Genomic DNA, 21383 nt, shown 5'->3' with positions numbered 1-21383 from the left:
AAAATCAATCAATCTCCACACCATCCTTTCTGCTTCGCCATAATCATGTTGCCTACGTTTCTGCTAGGCCACAAGAGGATCTACTCCAGACAAACTTATCAGTATTTATCGGCTTGGTCAAAACATCTGCTAGGTTCTCCTTCGTATGGATTTTCTGTAAATCCACACTTCCATCTTCCACTACTTCACGAACGAAGTGATACTGGACTCCTATGTGTTTTGTCCTGGAATGAAAGGCTGGATTCCTTGCAATGTGCAAGGCACTCTGACTGTCACAAAACACAGGAATTTTCTGTTGTTTGTGCCCGAGCTCCTCCAATAACCTTTGTATCCAAATAGCTTCCTTGCAAGCTTGTGTAGCTGCCATGTACTCTGCTTCTGTTGTAGATAAAGCCACAACGGTCTGCAGTTTCGAAACCCAGCTTACAGCTGCTCCCGCAAGTGTAAACACATAACCAGTAGTGGATTTCCTTTTATCAAGATCTCCTGCAAAATCTGAATCCAGATAGCCCCTGACAGTAAATTCTGATCCTCCATAACATAATGCAACATCTGAGGTTCCTCTGATGTATCTCAGAATCCTCTTCACAGTTATCCAATGCTCTCCACCAGGATTCGCCATGTATCGACTGACTGCTCCCACTGCTTGTGCAATGTCCGGTCTTGTACATATCATAGCGAACATTAAACTTCCCACTGCTGATGCATACGGTACTCGAGACATCTCCTTCCTCTCTGCTTCATTGCTAGGACACATACTTGAGGATAATTTGAAATTAACAGGAAGTGGGGTAGAAATTGACTTACAATCTTGCATGTTGAAGCGCCGCAAGATTTTCTTCAAATAATTCTTCTGTGAGAGCCAAATCTTCATGTTATTTCTGTCTCGGTGAATTTGCATCCCTAGAATCTTGTTTGCTGGTCCCAAGTCCTTCATTTCAAACTCCCTAGCCAACTGTGCCTTCAATTCTTGGATTCGATCTTTGTTGGGACCTGCTACCAACATGTCATCCACATACAACAATAAAATGATGAAATCATTATCTTCAAACCTCTTGTAATATGTACAATGATCTGAACTGAGTCTGTTGTATCCAAGGCTCATGATGAAGGAATCAAATCTCTTATACCAACACCTCGGCGCCTGTTTGAGACCGTATAGAGATTTGTTCAACCTGCAAACCAAGTTCTCCTTTCCTTTTTCTGCAAAACCTTCTGGTTGGAGCATATAAATTTCTTCTTCAAGTTCTCCATGAAGAAATGCAGTTTTAACATCTAACTGCTCTAGATGTAGGTCAAATGTAGCACACATTGCCAAGACTATTCTGACTGTTGTGAGTCGAACCACCGGAGAAAATATCTCGTTGAAGTCAATACCTTCTTTCTGAGCATATCCTTTCTGAGCATATCCTTTCACTACCAGTCTCGCACGATACGTTTGATCTTGTAGACCCATTTGTTTCTAATGGCTTTTCTTCCACGTGGTAGTGGTACAAGTTCCCATGTCTTGTTCTTGTGTAGAGCTTCAATTTCTTCCTGCATTGCTGTCATCCACAAAGCAACATCTGAGCTGTTTAAAGCTTCATGGAAAGTTGAAGGCTCTCCATCCTCTGTTAGAAGACAGTATGCAACGTTGATCTCTGTGACATACTCCGAGTGCCATGTTGGCGGTCGTCTCTCACGAGTTGACCGACGAACTTCTGGAGCCTCGGACTCGACTGGTTCTTGTTCCTCGTGCTCTGGTGCTGCTTCAGAAGAATCTGAATTTTCTGGATTATTTTCGACATATACTGGCACAGTCTCAGACTTTTCTTTTACAGTGCCATCATCTTCATCTTTTCTTTGCAGTTGATCTTCTACAAAAATAACATCTCTGCTGATGACGATCTTGTGGGCAGTGGGGTCCCACAGACGATACCCCTTTACTCCATCAGCATACCCCAAGAAGATACATCTTCTAGATTTTGCATCCAGCTTTGTTCTTTCTTGGGCATTGTACATCACGTACACAGGACATCCAAATGCATGTAGGTAGGAATAATCAGCTGGCTTTCCAGTCCACATCTCCATCGCTGTCTTCAACCCAATAGCTGTAGATGGCGACCGATTTACTATATAACAGGCAGTTTTGGCTGCTTCTGCCCAGAATGAATTGGGTAGACCAGCAGTCCTCAACATAGCTCTTATTCTTTCTGTAAGAGTTCTGTTCATCCGTTCTGCCACTCCATTTTGTTGAGGAGTGTATGCCACCGTGAACTGTCTCTGAATACCTTCTTGCTTACAGAAAGCAAGAAACTCGCCGTCTGTATATTCTCCACCATTATCTGTCCTCAAGCACTTGATCTTTTTACCAGATTCAAGTTCCACCCGCGCTTTGTATTCTTTAAACACTGGAAATACATCTGACTTTTTCTTAATTGGATACACCCAACATCTTCTGGAATAATCATCAATGAAAGTCACCATGTACTTTGCACCTCCCATGGATATATCCGGTGATTCCCAGACATCAGAATGAATCAAGTCTAGAATATATTTACTTCTAGCAATAGATCTACTGAATTTTAATCTATGCTGCTTACTTGTAACACAATGCTCGCAAAATGGTAAACTTACCGATTTGAGCCCCGGAAGTAATTTTCGCTCAGAGAGAATCTTCAAACCTTGTTCCGACATGTGGCCAAGTTTGAGATGCCACATCATCGTTGACTCTTCTCCATTTGATGCGACACACGCATCAGCCTCCTGTAGTGTTTCTCCTTTAAGCATAAATAGATTAGCACTGATCTTTTCTGCCTTCATCAATACAAGCGCGCCTTTAACAATCTTCATAATTCCATTCTCCACATGAGTTTTGCACCCATGATTGTCTATTTGTCCCAAAGACAATAGATTTTTCTTTAGGCCGTTGACATGTCGTACCTCCCCAATTGTGCGAATTGTACCATCAAACATTTTTATTTTGATAGTACCAATACCAGCGATCTCCAAGGCATGATCGTTACCCATATATACAGATCCTCCTGAGATAGGTTCATATGTGTGGAACCATTCTCTCCTAGAGGTCATGTGCCAGGTAGCTCCTGAGTCTATAAGCCAGACATCAGAAAGTCGTTTTCTGCCTTCTGAAACAGTTGTTGCCTCACTGTAGAGAATTTCGCCATCATCCGAGGTACTTGCTACACACCCCTGAGCATTTGATGACTCAGGTTCTTTGCCCTCTCTTTTCTTCTGGTTACTCCAACACTCCTTTTTGACGTGCCCTTTCTTGCCACAGTTGTAGCATTTAACATTCTTCTTACTTCTGGATTTTGATCTACCATGATTTTGACTCCCACTGGGGCCACGTTCTGTTGATCTTCCTCTCGTCACCGATAGCGCCTCCGCTTGCTGCGAACTTGCTTGTCTGTTTTCCTTGTTTTTTCGCCTGCTCTCCTCATTTAATACGGAGGCTGCAACATCGTCGAAAACTAGACCCTCCACTGGATTGTTGTTCGTCAGGTTGATGATGAGTTGATCATACGAATCTGGTAGACTTTGAAGTAGAAGCTCTGCACGTTCATTTTCCTCTATATTATGACCCAACGTTGTGAGTTGTGAAAATAGAGTCTTCAATGTGTTGATGTGGTCGGTCACCATTGTAGATTCCGCCATTCGAAGAGTATAGAGTTTCCTCTTCAAGAAGATTTTATTGTGTAGTGACTTGGCCTCGTACAATTTTGTGAGAGTATCCCATATTTCCTTCGCCGTATTTTTCTCTGCCACACTGGATAATACTCCATCCGCAAGTGCCAAGTGTAGATCAGAAATGGCATTGCCGTCTACCTCGTTCCACTTGTCATCAGTTATCTCCATGGGCCTTTCTTCAATTGCTGCCAAGCAATTATTTTTCCTCAATACAGCTTTCATCTTCATTTTCCACAACGAAAAATTATTTCCGTTAAATTTCTCAATTTCATACTTTGCCGCCATTTTATTGATAAATACTGTACACAAGCTAGTGTACCACCTTGAATAGTTGTGAGTATGTGTGAGAATGCACACCAGGAAAGTTCCCAGGAAAGACTGGAGGGGTCACAATGGTCCCACTTAAAACCCAGACTCCTTAAGCTCTTATCGCCTTTGTGACAGAACTTTCCTAGACATGTACAGAATCACACAGTTGCTTTACTCACACCACTATTCCCTGCTTTGCACCGCAAAATTCTTGGATCGCTTCCACCGTTTCACGTGAATAGTACCGTATACATGAATAGTACCGTACACCGTATACGTGAATAGTGCCGTACTCCGTATACGTGAATAGTGCCGTACTCCGTATACGTGAATAGTATCGTATGCCGTATACGTGAATAGTGCCGTACACCGTATACGTGAATACGTGAAAAATTCCTGACTCCAAAAATACAACCAATAGCTCTGATACCACTGTTAGGAAATTGGTGGGTGAAGCAGACACGCAGTTAAAGTAAAATTATAAGAAAATAAAGAACAAGCACAAAAGAGAATACCAGAAATTACGTGGTTCGGCTTTTAGCCTACGTCCACGGGCGAAAACAGAAGAAAATATTTTACTAGTGAAATAAGGATTACAAGTATTGTAATATTTTGGCTCACAACCCAAAACCCCAATACACCCAATCTCTCACTCACTAGACTCTCTGCTCTGCAAGAATTATTTCTCACAACTCTCGACTCTCTCTACAAAATTGAATGCCTCTCAAAATGGAATTGAATAATTAAAACCAAATGAAGAGCTCCCTTTATATAGCCAAAATTGGCTTATAAAATATTATTATATTTTAAACCGCCTTTGATTTTTCTTCATTCTTCTTCCTCTTTTGCAGCTGCCAAAGTCTTCTTTCTTCCTCAACAATTTCAGCATTTTCAATCTTCAAAACCGTGTGCAAAAAACTTGTTTATTCAAAGCTTCTAAATGAATGCCAATATTGACAATTTTAACTTTCTAACCAATAATCCGATGCCAGCAGATATTTCCTAAGGAGAAACCACCAGTTAATAGAGAATTCTTGGAAGCAGTTTTAATATGATTCTTGCACGCCAAGGGTTTTGGGAAGACAAACGAAATTTGGCGGTGAAAGAGATTCAGTGGGTGAGACCTTCGAGAACACACTGTAATACATAGTCATTGTCCATAAATTTAATTGGTTGCTTGTGTTTTTACACAAATTTCTTCGAAAAACCAAAACAGCGACCTATGATGAAGTTCTTTTTGTTGCTTTCTTTACCGAAATCTTTCCTCTTATCTTTCTGCATTTTGCTTTGAGAGTGCAACTGTTTTTCACATATATAAAAATATAATTAACACAAAAAGATGAATATTGCCGTCACATTGCATTGGAATAATGCGATAATAAGAGAATATGAGAAGGAGCAAAAGAATCCTTCCGGATCATTAAATCATTAATAGGCATAAAAAAAAAAAAAGACTACCCAAGAAGAGAATTTTTGCTTTTTCTCTTTTAGAGTATCACAGCTTTACAATAATAATATAGTTCTCTCCCACAAAAAAAAAAAAAAAAAAAATATATATATATATATATATATATATATATATTGATAGTCTTGATGTAGCTGGCTAATTGACGCTGCAGATAGTGTCATTACATATCAGGGGTCGAAGATGATTTTGCCACACTTGCATTTCCAACTCATAGGCTTGTAGTTAGAGTTGTCTTCTCTTGCATAAGCAACACCATCGACAGTTGAAGAATCTGTCTTGCCATTTTGTACTTGGGGATTTGTCGGCACTTGAATCGCCTCACAGGGTCCGCACCAGCTGCACCTTCTCTGACATTTAGGTGGACTTGATCCTATCCTCGCTCTTAGTATAGCCTTATCTTCCTCTCCGATCTGTTTTAAACAAAAATAATAGCTAAACCAATTAGTGTGTTAACAGATAATTGCTATACATATATAAGTTCTTGTGTTTGTGAGTGCGCACGCGGGCGTGTGTATGTATGAGATCAACGTGTGAAGATTTATCCAACAAAAGAAAAAAGGCACGTGGAAGAACTCATTAAAGCTCACCTCTGAGAAATCAGAAGTTTTGAGATTTGTTCTACCAGCTGCACACAAGAAGAGAAAAGAAAAGAAGCAGTTAAGACTTTCATTTCACCACCAAATGCAGCAATCAACAAAACTTTTTTGGACTTGTTTTATCGTTTGAAGTTTTAACAACTACCCACTTACCTTCAGCCATGAATCTCATCTGGATTGAGCTGAGAATCAAAACAACGAAGGCAAAACTTGAAAATGAGCAAAGCCTGCGGCGAATTATGTAATTGCAACAATATCCCATTTTTTTGAAGAGAAGAGTTGAGCCAAAGCAGAAAAGCCGAAAACTTGAAAGCAAAATACGTTTGTGAGGCGTGAGGACTGAGGAGGTGGGGAGAAGACAGAGCAAATATTAATGAGCTCAGTGCAGCTACTGGTGGCCCACTGAAAGAGTAAAATAAGTAATAATACTGAGTTTGATGTGTGTGAATATAAATATAAAAGAGTACAGATGGAGTTGGGTAATTGAATGACAGGAGAATGGGGGGTGAGTTATTTCACTGTCTACTCTCTGTGAGGTGACGGAACGGTGGAAAGACAGATGAGAGAATGCTGTCGCTGTTGCTGTTGCTGTTGCTGCAGCATAGCTAAAAGAATAAGGAAGAAAGATGGCCTCGTTTTATGAGCTATCACTTAGCACAATCAAGATATATCAAGAATGAGATGTTGAAATGGGACGACAACAACAACAACAACACTATACACCGAAATTTGGAGATTGCAGGTAGATTTAAAAAAAGATGACAAGGACCCAAACAGCAAGAAAACAAAAAGTATATACTTTTTTATATATAAATAAATAAAAGATGTGGAATTGAAATGGGGATTTTGAAATAAGTTTTGAGATTTCTTGTCGTGATTGGTCTAATCAATCCCACCTTATCACGCCATATCTTCTTCTCTCTGAACTGTAGAAAAAGAAAGAACATATTCTCTAACGGGCATAGGCCACTCAGCCGATCGAGAGGTGCATTGCAGATCCCCCACGTGTGTCTGAATCCTCGTTTACGGGACTCGTGTCTTCCTTAAAAAGAAAATTACAAAATTTAGTTAGGAGTGGATATCTTTTCATTAATTCGTAAGTGGAATAAATATCTCTTCTATATTCGTGAGGGTAAATATTTGAACGTGAGAATTTCTTCATTTATTTATCACTTTCCTAATTAATTTACCATTTGATTCAACAAATATTTCAACTTTATTTTGGACATGAACTTTAATTTCTTTCCTCGGTTGGATACGGTCACAATGATATGCTTATAGTTTGATTTTATAAAATTTTAATTTCAAGCAACATGTTATATGTCGTGTTATTTATTTAATAGTCCTATGAAAATGAGTCTCATCACAACAAAATTGAGAACACACATGGAGTGGAAAAGAAATTAAAAGATAGAAAAATAAAAAATACCAGAAGCGAAAGATAGGGAAGCCAATAGTGTGTGTGTGTGTGTACTCCATATATATATAACAGCTGCCTGAGGTGACAACCAGCAAATAAAAGGTCCAAGCCATGAAGACCCGGATTGACTAAACACTCAGCAACACCATTATTCTTTTTGAAAACACGGGAATATTTGAAATTCATTTCCGAGAAAAGATATCTGCAGTTAAGCCAGCGATTGCAAGAACAAGAACCCAAAGAGAGTGGAGTTTAGGAGTAAGCAATAGGTGTATATGTGTATCGAACTTAATCTGTTGATTACAAAGAACGTGGCTTCAAAATAGAGTAAAATATACTACTAGATTTTTTTTTTTTTTTCTAAGAAAAATTAATTTCACAAAATGAAAATATCCAGAACATATAATTATTATATATCCCTTTACAATATTAGATTGATCTGGAAATATTTATTTTCCTCCATGAAGAAAATTGGAAGCGGCAATCTCCGTCCCTACTGATACTGTGCAGTTTTCAAGTATACAGTACAATCTTTCAAACAATGCAGCTGGGTGCGGTTCTGCGGCCCATTACGGCCCAAAACAAATCCATCACTTAACAAACTGTACGATTAAAACCGTCTGTGGTAAACTCCGCCCCGACTTTAGAGCAGAAGAGAAAAGGCAGGCGGGAAAGAACTAGCCGTTGGCCAAATTAGCCACAGCAGACGGTTCTCTAGAGAGTAGAGGTAAGCTTACTATTTTTATGGCAAGCCCAACTTTCGAATTTTATTTGTATTTCCTATGATCGTGTTTAAACTCTAGGGATTTCCTTTGGAAGGTTTTGGGTTGAGTTATGAATTTCTAACCCAAGCGTGTCAAATTTTATGTCTTGTACTAATTTTGATCTGCTTCATACTGAATTGCATTTATATTTAGGTGTAGTTGCTGGTTCTGGTTCCTGTTCCTGTTCCAATTTTAAATGGTGATTGGGTGGCTAATGACTTTATTCTTCTCATACATTCTTTTGCTTCAGACTTTGAGTCAATCTCTCGAGAGGTTCTATTGCAGAACAGTGGGTTCCATCCAAAATGGAAATTTAAAGATTCTATACGGTCTAAGAAAGTTGAGTTAAAAATGACTGCTTTTTGGAAATTAAAAGCTTGAATGTATGGGCTTGATGATCCAAGTTTTGCTTCAGATAAACAGTACTAGGATTGTCTTAAAACATCATCCCGACAAATCCCCAATTGGCATGCTCTGGTACTCCAAATATAGTATTGATGTATAAGATGAACAATGTTTAAGAATCTCATGGGAAGGTTATTGGCTTTGTAGATTCAGATCATATGCTGTCTTTAATAAAAGTATATCGGGCACAATCTTATGTCTATACTAACTGGGATTCTGTGGAGAAAGGTCGATGTCATATTCTTCTGTGTCTTTGTCATGGATGGCAAAGACCTTATGAAGGAAACCTACTTGTTTTAGATTATAGTTAATAAATTCAACATTTCTGAGAGGTTATGACAGTGTTTTGTGATAGTCAAAATGTAATCCATTTGGAAAAAGATCAGGTTTATTTTGTAAGAGCCAAATTTATTAAGATAAATTTCATTTTGTTAGAAGAATTTTCAGTTACAGAGATGTTTTACTACATGAGATTAGAATACATATAATTTTGTAGGACTTGATTATTGGAAGCAATTAGCTCAACGAAGTTCTAGTATTACTTGGGCTTGATCAACCACCGGAATGTGATGTGACATTGCTGGAAACAAGCTCAAATCCTAATGTTCATAATTGGCTAACTCCCGATTTCTTTAAACTTTTGTTGTACAACTTCATGTCCTGTGTACAAGAACCCAAAAAAAAAAATGGCTATGATCATATGAGAAAATCTTATTAGGGATTGATTGCAGGTTTGAGATTGGATATTTTCTACTCTTTCTTTATCACTTTTGCAGAGGAGGTTATGCTTTATTAAGATGTACAGTGACCAATACTAGTTAGAATTTTTTCTAAAGATAAAAGACTTTAGTTGAAGGGAGAAATTTATATGTTGAAAAAAATGTTTGAAGTCATCGTTCTTTTTGATTGATTACTGAAGGAACATGAGATCACTTAATTATAAGAGATTGAATCAACTCTTACAAGTGGTCAACAAATTCTTAAGACTTCATATATCAAATATCAGAACTATGAAACCTATTAATTCACAAAATTAAACAAATCTCCTTGGTCTTTAAGAGAAACCTTTCACTGCTTCTTGTCATCTTCTCATCGTATGTTTCCATGTGGGTTTATATATTTTTTCATGATGTGCCTTGAGTTAACCTGCATGATGGAACACTGCAGTGATCGTAGTCCAGATCTTCATATATTCTTCAGAGGTATCTTTGTAGCTGCTTTCTGCCCATTACAGTGTTTCTCTCTGCTTCAATAGTTACATTGTACAGTCAGATTTTTTGCATCGTTGTTCTGAATTATGTTGCTGCAACACGTAGAGCATTGTTTGAATTTATGCTAGTAACTTTGAGAACCCAAAATAAGTCTGAATTGGTGATAACAGAAGTGAACTCATTTAGTAATTCACATCTTTTGTTTATCTACAGCTCTGATTAACTTATTAGCTCCTATTTTGCACATCTCTATAATGCAGGATAATCATAGATTAGACAAAACAGATGGCAACTACAATGGAAAACCTGGGACAATATAATAATGATGACTGATACTAATTACAACTAATTGCAGTCAAGATTCTTAATCTTCTATCTCAGTCGTGTGGTCCTGGAATTGCGAAGTAGATAATGCTTACAAATATTGTCTTTTTTATCTTATCACAATACCTCTATAGTAAATAACAAGTGTCAGCCTATCGAGTAGTTTGTGAGTGTATACAACTACTTTCCTTGGTGCATTAATTAAGCTATACTTTGTTTAAATCCAATGCTTATAATTAAGTTTCTTAACAGCGTACATGTCGTAAAATTACACATGTTGCATAATATGACATTGACAATCTTCAAACTTCTAGATGACTCCTTGCTCATAGTCATCTGAATTCATTATTAGCCACAAAAATATTTTCAAATGTTACGTAGCCGGTGGTAACTACAAATGGGAAGCATCTACAGAGTTGTTAATTAGATGGTACATTTAAAGTGCTGGGTAATATATTTTTGAAGCCGCAATTTCAAAATAGAGTAATAGGACTCGACTAGCTTACAGAATCTGTAAGCGACAGACTGCAGCATCAGCCGTTGGATGAGGTTGGATGTGGAGTGAGAAATTAAACCATAGAAAATGGGACGGTGGGATGACGGGAGATGTTAGGTACAGAATCTGTACCATAGACAGGTCCAGAGTAATAATGGAGAATTGGAGATTAAGATATATGATTCTTATCCACTCAATTTTTGAATTTACATGGTGTCTTGGTGACTTGGGTTGATCAATGCGACATGATAATTTTTGGTTTTGTTAAAATCATTTCTTTCTTTCTACTCCTGCTGTGGGATTAATTGTTTGTTTAATATGGTTTATCTAATGATAAAAAATACTTATCTAATTTCATAAGTTCTTTTCAAGATTTTTGTTATTGTTGGTTGTTTTTTCTGACGAGTTTTTGAAGATTAAATAAACTATTTTTTTTTTGCTGGCAAAAGTTTAAATTTTGGGTTTTTAGGAGTAGGGATTGAAAAGTTTTTTTTTAATGTTACAATATTTAAAATATCTTTTACTTATTTAATAATTTTATTTCATTTCTTTCATAACATAACTTTTAAAAAAATTACACCAAAGTAATTTAACAATTTTTAATCAAAATTCTCATTGACAATTAAATAATTAAAATTATTTTGGTAAAATTTCTACTAATGAAGACTCTATTTAAATAAATTATATTTGAAAAATTATATCAAACGGAGTCTAATTCTTTATTGCTACCGCTACAATTTACTATAAAGTAACTCAAAAGTATTAGTTGTAATTTTTAGACCACATTGCTCACAAAATATGTAGTCATATGATTTGTTATTTACATGTTTATTTTATAGTACCAGACCCTGAATCCTTATAAAATCACGCAGGCTATTCTGTGAAAAATAAAACCAAATAATTACTTAGGCTATCTGGATCAACTTACTGTGGAAAGCAGTTTTCGTTTTGCGATGAGGACTTGAATTAATTTGACATAATTGAGTCGGTATCGGCTATCTAGAATTAATTGATTCTGAAGAAATATTTTACTTTCAGGCAGTCTCTCTCAGAGCGTGTGGCCACACGTGGATGCACAGCATGTGCCTGTGCTAGATTTCACAATGACTACATCAATCATCGAAAGGAGATTTAATGAGCGAATTTGGATTCGTATATGCGGTGAGTTATTGTCTTGTTGATATTCAAAAGTCTGGCTGTTAACTATAGAGAGTATCCATTAATGAGTAGGGATAAGAAAAACTCACAATTATCTAGCTGCTTAATTATTAACAGGACTGACTTCTAACCGTTGAATGCTTCCCTCCTAAACATAGCTATCTAGCTTGACCATCGTCATCAATATAATCTAAAGTAACGTTTGCCAAACTACCAAAAACGAAGTAAATTCATTAGATTGCTAACACAAATTTTGTCGGTCGTTTATTACTAAACCATAAATCAAATTAATATAAGGTGGTTATCCGTCATCATATATATATATATATATATATATATAGATATATAATTATATATGCACACCATGCATGATTTAATAGCAAATAATTTAGATACATTAATTAAATCGGAAAGGAAAACGTGAATAATGGGTCATCGGTTTTAACTTCGATTTAGGAGGTACAATCAAATGAAACAACAAAAATTGCAAAATCAGTCTAGGGCTTTCAAAATTTCACTTGTTTTGTCGGCTGCTTTCTGCTTTTATGTGTAAAATAAAGAACCCCCCACGTAAATGATTCTATTTCTTGTGGGTCTGCATGTCAGCTTGGCGCATGGACAGGGAAAGATGGGAAACGAACTAGCTTCCAAACTGTGCTCCACATCAATGGATCTGTTTGTTGTGTGCGCCAAATCAATGGATCGCTACCACTAGTCCACTCGCGTACCTGACCTGCTGGCCGACGTTAACCCCGTACCAGTTGCGAATGTTTATCGTTCCACGTCGGCTAGGCAAATGCCCTCCACTCATTCTCTCGTACCCATATACGTTTCTCCCAATGTCTACTCTTTTAAACTCCACGTACTCGTCGACGGCATTTTTCACGACCTGATTTCTATATACATATAGACGAACAAGGGAGAGGGCTACCTTACAGATTCTGTAAGGTACACCCCTCACATGAATAGTGCTTGGTTGTGGGTTCGTATGGGATCCACAGCCAAGTTTGTGAGTGAGCTGTAACTTACAGAATCTGTAAGTTAGCAAGCTCCGACGAACAAGATGTACAAGGCAAGTTGGGTGGTTATTTAATTACACGTTGTTCAAACTAATATAACTGGCTGATTGAGTGATGATTGTACTTTAGATTATTTCAATTAGCTTGACTGAAGGACGATCCTAAAAGCTACTTTTAAATCTAAGAATTATTACAAGCAAAAGTTTTTGTGTTATTATTATCATTTGAGATCTAAAACGTGATTAAATATTCTAACAATGAGATATCAACTCAGCTGTCTTTGATGTGTCTAATTGTTGTTGGTTGAGTCAAATCCAATCACCCGATTATCGGCAAACTCGATAAACATTAAGATGGCTGTCTGCGAATGTACGCAATTAGCCAAATATATGAATTTAATAATGTTTTCTATTTACTAAATTACTTAACTTTGACAAATAAATTGTGATGACTTAGTTGAGAGAAAGAGATTTTTTATTAAAAGATCTTACAGAATATATTAATTGTAACAGTACGATGTCAGGTAAGTGTTATGAATATATATATATATATCGTAAAAGTTCCTTACAGGCTAGAAGTAGAACAAAGATAAAAAAATATAATCAAGGACCGTCGATGAGCATTTCTACATATTATTGTCGATGCCGTAGTAGTTACTGTTGTTTTTTTTTTTTTTCTTTTTCTCCCGTCTTTCTATGAATGTTTGTTTGTTCATTAAATATTTATTTATTTGAAGAAATCTATGAATGCACATAAAGGCTACAAAACACATTAATCCCAGCTTCCAAGTATGATAGGAACTCTATAACCAACTAATAACCAAAAGCCTACCACAAAAGCCTACCACGCACTTGTCCATTATTGGGTAATTTTTAAAAACCTTCCCTGAGGTTTGGGCTTGTTGCAAATAGATGGCGAGAATCTATTTATTTGTAAAAAACCCCCTACCGTCAGTTAACTTTAACATTGACCGTTAGTTGACTGTGCAAAGACAATATTATCCTTAACAACAGTTTGTAGACGGAAATAACTAAAAATAAAATTAAATTGTTGGCTATTTTACCCTCTTTAAATTATTGATATTTTCTTAAAGTTCCTACAAAAAAAATAAAATTAAAATTTTGAAAAATCTTCTTTAAATTGTTGATATTTTCTTAAAGTTTCTACAAAAAATATAAAATTAAAAACTTGAAAATGAAATAGTTATAATCTTTACCTATGATATTATAAATCTTTGGAATTGACAAAGATAAAATTGTCAAAAAATAGGGTTTGTGCTTTTTGCGCCAACAATTTTAATTTTTTTTTAGTTATTTCTGTCTACAAACTGTTGTTAAGGGTAATATTGTCTTTGCACAGTCAACTAACAGTCAATGTTAAAGTTAACTGACGGTAGGGGATTTTTTACAAATAAATAAATTATCGCCATCTACTTGCAACAAGCCCAAACCTCAGGAGAGGTTTTTAAAAATTACCCTCCATTATTATAAGAGTAATCACAAAGTAGAGTATTATGATGTGTTCTTACGGAACAGCCCATCTCTAATTAATGATCGAGCCACCCTTAAATACTATACAGATTGTTCATTTAAGAAGACACATCTGATGGTCGAACTAAAGCAAACTGATAGCCCAAAATCAATTGTTGAATAAATAATGATAATTTGTTTCTAGCCGAAGCACTAATTCATTATTATTATAGACAAGTAAAATTTAAATGGCCATTTACGGGAATCTTATAAAGATCAGGTAAAATATTTGAGATGTACGTGCATGAAGTTGAAATTAAGGTATCTTCCAAGATATAAATAAATGCTGACATCTGTATGGTTTCTTCTGCCATTTAAGATTTCGGGTAGTAGTTTTCCTTTTTTAGTCAATATACATATTAATTACTACCATTAAGTCCTCGCATATCAATTTATGAAATATCTGGAGCTGTTAACTAACATGGCATTAAATCTAAGGTCTCAAGTTCGATTCTCCACTTACAAACTCTATTTTAATTTCTTATTTTGCTTTTGAACATTTTGTTTTCAAACTATCCACGTCCTCTCCTCTCAAATTAATCTTAGTTTATATTTCATGTGAGAGAATTTGCTAATATTCAGCTTTGATAATATTGTTAGGTCATTGCCTATATATATCTGCTTAAAATTAATGGTGCATCATATTGTGCATGAATTGATGAGCAATCACAAGAAGATCTTTTCTCTTTTCCCTCATAGTTTACATAGACAAGAAGAGAACATACAAAAGTAAGTTTTTTGTTTTTCTTTTTATGTGTTGGTAATAATACATACATACACAGAGGTAAAACAAGACCATTGTCCATCCGACTTCACCATCCATAACATGCTAATTATCATTATCCCATTTTGTTTTTTAAAAAAGGCCAAAATAAGATGTTTTGACTTTTTCCAAAAACACATGTATACAAGAATTAATTTACAGTTCAATAATGATAAATCATAAATTTTGTGTAAATTAGTGTCATATTGCAAAATTAATTAAATAAAAATACTTAATAACTCACAAAATTTATTTTAATCAATATGATTCTCTACATCTATAAAAAAAAATTAAAACAAAATTTATGACTTCATCAACACCCTTTACAATTAACTAAGCACGGCCATTATTGATTTGTGCTGCCAAATTCCAACACGAGTAGAACGGGTTGGTCCCCACCTGGACACTAGGCTCAGCTGTTAGGGTACTCGAATTTCAAGATAACGTGGTCAGTTTGGTCTCTGAAGTTGGTCAGGACATCCACGTGGCACCTAATTACTGGGCTTGACGGAGGGATTGACACATTTCAATCATGCTAAGGATAAAAGCGATTTGTTTGTCCTTAATCTTGGAGTCTTTGCCCGGTCGACTTAAGTTGCCCCACAGTACCAGATTCCCTACTGGTGCTGTACAAAATTTCTACGCCTAGGTCCTACTCCTCTACACAGAGTCCACATTAAGTACATCAAGCTAAATGATTACAAACCGATTGTGTCTTTGATTGGCATTTCAATGAGCCACGTGTCCACTGCATATCTCAATTGCACTCTGAATTTTGCATGCCGTACGACTCAATAAGTTAAAGCATAAAAGTCAAATGATACATAAAAATCAAGAATTACAGAAGCTGGAACCACACACATTATTTTATTTCTTTTTTTCTTTTGTTATCGGAAACCACACGTATTAATTTGATTGGTTGAAAACACTCCTGTGTTTCACAAATGGGAGTGATTCAAAGCAACTTCTTAAATGTCTTCTAAGAGAAAATTTTCTTTTACTATTTAGATTGTGTCATAATATAGATTTATAGTTAAGGTCTTGACATAGGATTCCCCTTAGGTGCAACAGTGGCACCGTGTCACAGTTGCACCTAATCGTTGGATGTAGATGTCAGTGGATCCCATCAATCTAACTGTATCCAACGGCTAGGTGCAACTGTGGCACGATGCCACTGTTGCACCGTAGCCTGATCCCTTGACATAATTCTAATGTTAAATAAAAGTAAAATTATAAAAAAATAATTTTAAAAAGTACTAAATAAATCTAACAACTTTTTCATTTTAATAGTGAATAAGAATTAAAAAACAAAAAAATCTTATTCAATATCACCGTGTGTTATTCAATAGAGTTGACAACTTGACATGAGTATGTTACAAAAAAAAAAAAAGTAGTATAGCTCAACACTTACAGGCAACATATATAAAGAAGACTACATAACTAAAATTAGCCATTAGGCATTGTGATTTGTGAGATTCAATTTTCAGACACATCAAAACTAGCTGCAGGCGAATGTGAAAGACATAATTGTGAGAGAGAGAGAGAGAGAGAGAGAGAGAAGGAGAAGAAAAAGGCCAAAAATTAAACTTGAACTTAACGGACTTTTTCATTAGGGAGTTCCAGCGTCAATCCAGACTGTAAACCAGGGCCCACAAATTTCCCCACGGCGGCAGTAGATTCAAATCAAACGATCCATGTCAATCACACTCTCTTGGCTGTCCGCAAATACAGAGCGAGTTGTGATTGGACTTAGTGTTAAGACTTAAGAAAGGCCATTTCCACGCATATAATTTGATGGGATAGTTTATTTTATTTTTTTTTCTTTATAATAATTTATTTCATCTATATTTTTTAATAATAACTTAAAAGATTATTTTTATGAATTATAGTTAATTTATGGTATAATTTATTAAAGATAAAATAAAATTTTCGATTAAATAGGTGTAAATTATTTTAAAATAAAAATCTCAAGTACAATTAATAACATTTTAATTTCTGCATAAATTTAAAATTTTAAAATAACTTAATAAAATAAAAATAATACTAAATAACGCACAATATATACATCTGTTTGTGTTTATTAATTTTTTTTAACAAAGTCAACTAAATTTTTTAATAGATATATACAACATAAAAATAATAAGTTTTCAAGAAGGGATTGTTGACATATTGAGTTATGATAAATTAAAAGAAAAAAAATCCACTCTAATACGATATATTTTATCCTGTAATATATTAAATATGTAGTTTTATATCTTTTATTTTTTTATTAAAATAAAAGAAGGGGTATGCATTTACTTTTGATAAAATAACAGTATTAACTAATTATTTATTTGTTTATTATGATCATATTAAAGTTAAGGACAAACTAAAAGACAACAAAACACACACATACACATACATACTCATGTATGTTTGAAATCTATGATTTTTTTAATTTTGTCCTAAATATATATTTTATATATTATTTAATGTTATTATTGTTTACTTTTAAGTTAGCCCTAAATTTTAAGTTTATGCATAAAGTAAGATGTTATTTAATTGTGTTCAGAAGTTTTATTTTAAAATAGTTTGTATCTCCTCATTTGAAAATTTTATTTTGTTCTATGGTAAATTAATGGAAGTGTGTTTTAACCTATTGTTTATTATTTAAGTAGTAAGTCTGTTTGGTACGGCTTTTCAAGTATAGCTTATTTAAGTAGAGTTTTTGTTAGTAAAGCTGTTGTAATAGAGTTTTTACTAAAAAAAAGTTTAGTTATTTGATTGTCAATAAGAGTTTTTATTAAAAATTTATGAAATTACTTTAATAGGTAATTTTTTAAAATTATACTATGAAAACAATAAATAAGATTGTTAAATAAGTAGATGATATTTTAGATATTTTGATGTTTAAAAAAAAACTTTTCAACCTCTACTCACAAAATCTCAAATTTTGAGTTTTTGCTAGAAGAGGTAAAATAACTTATTTAACCTTCAAAAGCTCTATTAGAAAAATAACTATACAATAACAAAAATTATGATAAGAGTTTATGGGATTAAATAAATACTTATAGTCATTAAATAAGCCATACCAAATAGTCACTAAGAATGAAATATATTATTGCATCAAACTCTAGCAACAAAAATGATTTTTTTCCCATTTTAAAGTGATGGCTAGCTGTAACCTTAAATTCCCAATTGAAGCTTTTAACAAGGAAAAAAAAAAAGTCCCAATTATTGCTAGTTGACCAAATTTATTTTGACAACAGTACACTGTAGCACGGGAACTGCTTGGTTCACTATGAAATACGAGTTTTTTTTTTTTTTTTTAACTACATAAAGAGATTGTTAGGTGCAAGTAAAATTTTATTTCGGGTATCAATTAAATCATGTCTCCACAAACCTCAATTATCAACTTTACTATGATCAATGTTTGGAATTTCTTGCGAATGATTGAAAGAGTTAGACAACTTTAGCATCCAGACAACAACAATAGTAGTTAGATGTAGATATATAGAGATGCACATGTACCCTTTACTTTATTCGTTTATTAATGGCAGGCATTGTAAGTATGTGAACATATGTATTTGAGCAGTAACTCCCCCAAAAAAAAAAAATGAGATGATATTATTCTGTGTAATGTAAGAAGAATCAAGAGAATTGCGTGCACATAAAAAAGTAGATCCCTATTTCATTTAAAGAAAAGATGAGCGGAATTAATATTATACGGCAGATGGTAAACAAAGAATCAGAATGGAGGGGCCTGGGAGGAAAATAATTAACAAGAGAGTAGGGTTCGGTGGGGCCGAATGACGGCTTGTGATTAGCTGGATGGAAAGCTTGGCAGTGGGCAGTGAAATGAATGGAGCTTTCTATTTGAATCGAATTCAGCAGTCCACATCAAATTATTTCTCCTCGTTGATCTCCCGCGTATATATAAATACACACTTCCCACGACGCTTCTAAACCACACTCGGCATACATAACCACAACATATAATTAAAGTTCTCTTTCTAATTAGTAACAGATAATATTTTATTGTACGGCTTGTTTTACAGCTATGGCTATCCTAAGAAATGCAATAGCATTATTTGTGTTGCTTTACTGTCTTGTATCCTGCTCTTGCGTTTTAGGGCGACCGGCTACTTTTCTTGAGGATTTTAAAGTCACATGGTCCGATGCCCATCTCAGGCAAATCGAGGGAGGGAGGGCCATCCAGCTAGTTCTAGACCAAAATTCAGGTGGGGTTCCAATTATGTTTTATATCTCAAGTAAATTTTAATATGGGCTTTCTAGCAACTTTATTTCTTTTGTTCATCGTGCACATGATTGATCAACGAATATAATTACTATGTTCCAATTATGCATATGATTGATCATCGTGCTACATACTAAAAAGAAAAGCATTTTTAGGATGTGGGTTTGCTTCCAAAAGGCAGTACTTGTTCGGGCGTGTAAGCATGAAGATCAAGCTCGTTCCTGGAGACTCTGCTGGAACTGTCACTGCATTTTATGTGTGTTAGTTAACTGTGTATAGTTAGCGTTTAATTTATTGTGCAATTCTCTGTTTCAAAAGTTGAAATTTTGGCACATGAAAGATACTAACTTTTAATTATTTTATTTGGTTTCTTAATTAATTTTTCAAAAGATGAATTCCAACACCGAAAATGTGAGAGACGAGCTTGATTTTGAGTTCCTGGGAAACCGAACGGGTCAGCCTTACACGGTCCAGACCAATATCTATGCAAATGGAAAAGGCGATAGAGAACAGAGAGTGAACCTCTGGTTTGACCCTGCTGCAGATTATCACCTTTACACTATTCTCTGGAACCATCACCATATTGTGTAAGCTGTTATCATTGAACTCTCTCTCTCTCTCTCTCTCTATACATATGTTATTAATGCATAAAAATGTGTTCGTAATAATAATAGTAATAATTTTGAACTGAATTATTTCGTTGTACTGCAGCTTCTATGTGGATGATGTGCCCATCAGGGTTTACAAAAACAGTGGAAGGGCTCCATTTCCAATGAACCAACCCATGGGGGTGTATTCGACGCTGTGGGAAGCAGATGACTGGGCAACAAGAGGTGGTCTAGAGAAAATAGATTGGAGCAAAGCTCCTTTTTATGCTTATTACAGAGACTTTGATATTGAGGGCTGCCCAGTTCCTGGACCAGCAAACTGTGCCTCGAACCCAGGTAACTGGTGGGAGGCAAATAATTATCAAGCCCTCACCGCCATGGAAGCAAGAAGATACAGATGGGTTCGTCTCAACCACATGATCTATGATTATTGCACTGATAAATCAAGATACCCAGTACCCCCACCGGAATGCCTTGCCGGCATATAAATTCAACCCGCCAATTAATTAAGCAGTTGGACGGTACTCCATATCCGTATCATATCATGTATATTACTTCACGTACACGTCCTTTGTATTATTCCCTATTCGTGTGAAAAGACTTATACGCATATCAAGGGAGGGGCAGGAGGGAAAATAAACATTGTGTGCTTTTAAATGTGATTATGGGAGTGGGAAATATGTGGGTATTCTGCTCCGCTTGTACCATATATAAGTCTGAATTTGATGCACAGTATTCTGTGCCAATAAAAGCCTCTTCATAATTGTGAAAATGATTACTCGCATATATTCAGATTCCATTTTCAAAACTTTGGTTAGTGTTGTCTGCTGGGTGTTGAAACAAAGGAAAGAAGTCTTGTCTACTGTTCGCTACATTATGATGCAAGCAATAATAAGAAGATGAGGAGGAGGGAAAAAGAAAAGCTTTTAATAATTTTATATAATTATTTGAATTCTTACTACTTACGGCCAATAGGGAGTTCAAAGAATTTTTTATTTTTTAAAAAAAGGAATTAGTTGTCACCGACGACCGACGTTTAGTATTTTGTGAATAGTCCCTTCATGGTTAAGCTCTATTTATTGCTGCTTTCAATCCTGTGAAGCTGATACTTACATATATACACGCCAAAAGGAAATGGTCCCGTCGGGATAGATACGAGCCAAGGGCTGCGAGAGAGCTGGCACTTGCCCGCGTAAGGACAGAATTGGGTTGCAAGAGCCCAGAAGAGTTTCTATATATAATGGGGTCCCAATTTTTCAAATGGCTTTGTTGTTCGAACTACTATGTACTTGTTGTTTTTTTCTTTTTCTTTTTCTTTTTTCAAAAATTATATTACAATCTAACTTCTTAGGATGGGTGAAAAGGCAAGATGTGTCCCATATATACCGG

At 35.2% G+C, this 21383-nt stretch overlaps 2 protein-coding genes across 2 annotated transcripts; one reads left to right on the top strand and one right to left on the bottom strand.

Moving 5' to 3' along the window:
* Window positions 1–5597: 5597 nt before the first annotated feature.
* Window positions 5598–6491, bottom strand: LOC18036329 (EPIDERMAL PATTERNING FACTOR-like protein 2). The gene is made up of 3 exons (XM_006426100.2): window positions 6214–6491; window positions 6052–6089; window positions 5598–5874 (listed from the first exon to the last, which is right to left on the bottom strand). The coding sequence occupies exons 1-3, from the start codon at window positions 6320–6322 to the stop codon at window positions 5632–5634; spliced, it is 390 nt and encodes a 129-aa protein (XP_006426163.1). The 5' UTR covers window positions 6323–6491; the 3' UTR covers window positions 5598–5631.
* A 12593-nt stretch (window positions 6492–19084) lies between these two features.
* On the top strand, window positions 19085–20766 carry LOC18037502 (probable xyloglucan endotransglucosylase/hydrolase protein 6). Its single transcript, XM_006426099.2, has 4 exons — window positions 19085–19369; window positions 19542–19642; window positions 19777–19973; window positions 20098–20766. The coding sequence occupies exons 1-4, from the start codon at window positions 19189–19191 to the stop codon at window positions 20480–20482; spliced, it is 864 nt and encodes a 287-aa protein (XP_006426162.1). The 5' UTR covers window positions 19085–19188; the 3' UTR covers window positions 20483–20766.
* The last annotated feature ends 617 nt before the right edge of the window (window positions 20767–21383 follow it).

The sequence above is a fragment of the Citrus clementina genome, unplaced genomic scaffold (assembly GCF_000493195.1).
Source record: "Citrus clementina cultivar Clemenules unplaced genomic scaffold, Citrus_clementina_v1.0 scaffold_7, whole genome shotgun sequence".
NCBI classification, from domain to species: Eukaryota; Viridiplantae; Streptophyta; class Magnoliopsida; order Sapindales; family Rutaceae; genus Citrus; species Citrus x clementina.
This window is presented reverse-complemented; position numbering and strand designations above follow the sequence as displayed.

What these genes read in the sequence shown, in the direction of transcription:
- LOC18036329 (XM_006426100.2), bottom strand. Translation starts at nt 6,322, where the DNA reads ATGGGATATTGTTGCAATTACATAATTCGCCGCAGGCTTTGCTCATTT. An exon ending in GATGAGATTCATGGCTGAAG is followed by an intron (nt 6,090 to 6,213) that starts GTAAGTGGGTAG and finishes TCTTGTGTGCAG; the next exon opens with CTGGTAGAACAAATCTCAAA. An exon ending in AAACTTCTGATTTCTCAGAG is followed by an intron (nt 5,875 to 6,051) that starts GTGAGCTTTAAT and finishes TGTTTAAAACAG; the next exon opens with ATCGGAGAGGAAGATAAGGC.
- LOC18037502 (XM_006426099.2), top strand. Translation starts at nt 19,189, where the DNA reads ATGGCTATCCTAAGAAATGCAATAGCATTATTTGTGTTGCTTTACTGT. An exon ending in GAACTGTCACTGCATTTTAT is followed by an intron (nt 19,643 to 19,776) that starts GTGTGTTAGTTA and finishes ATTTTTCAAAAG; the next exon opens with ATGAATTCCAACACCGAAAA. An exon ending in TGGAACCATCACCATATTGT is followed by an intron (nt 19,974 to 20,097) that starts GTAAGCTGTTAT and finishes GTTGTACTGCAG; the next exon opens with CTTCTATGTGGATGATGTGC.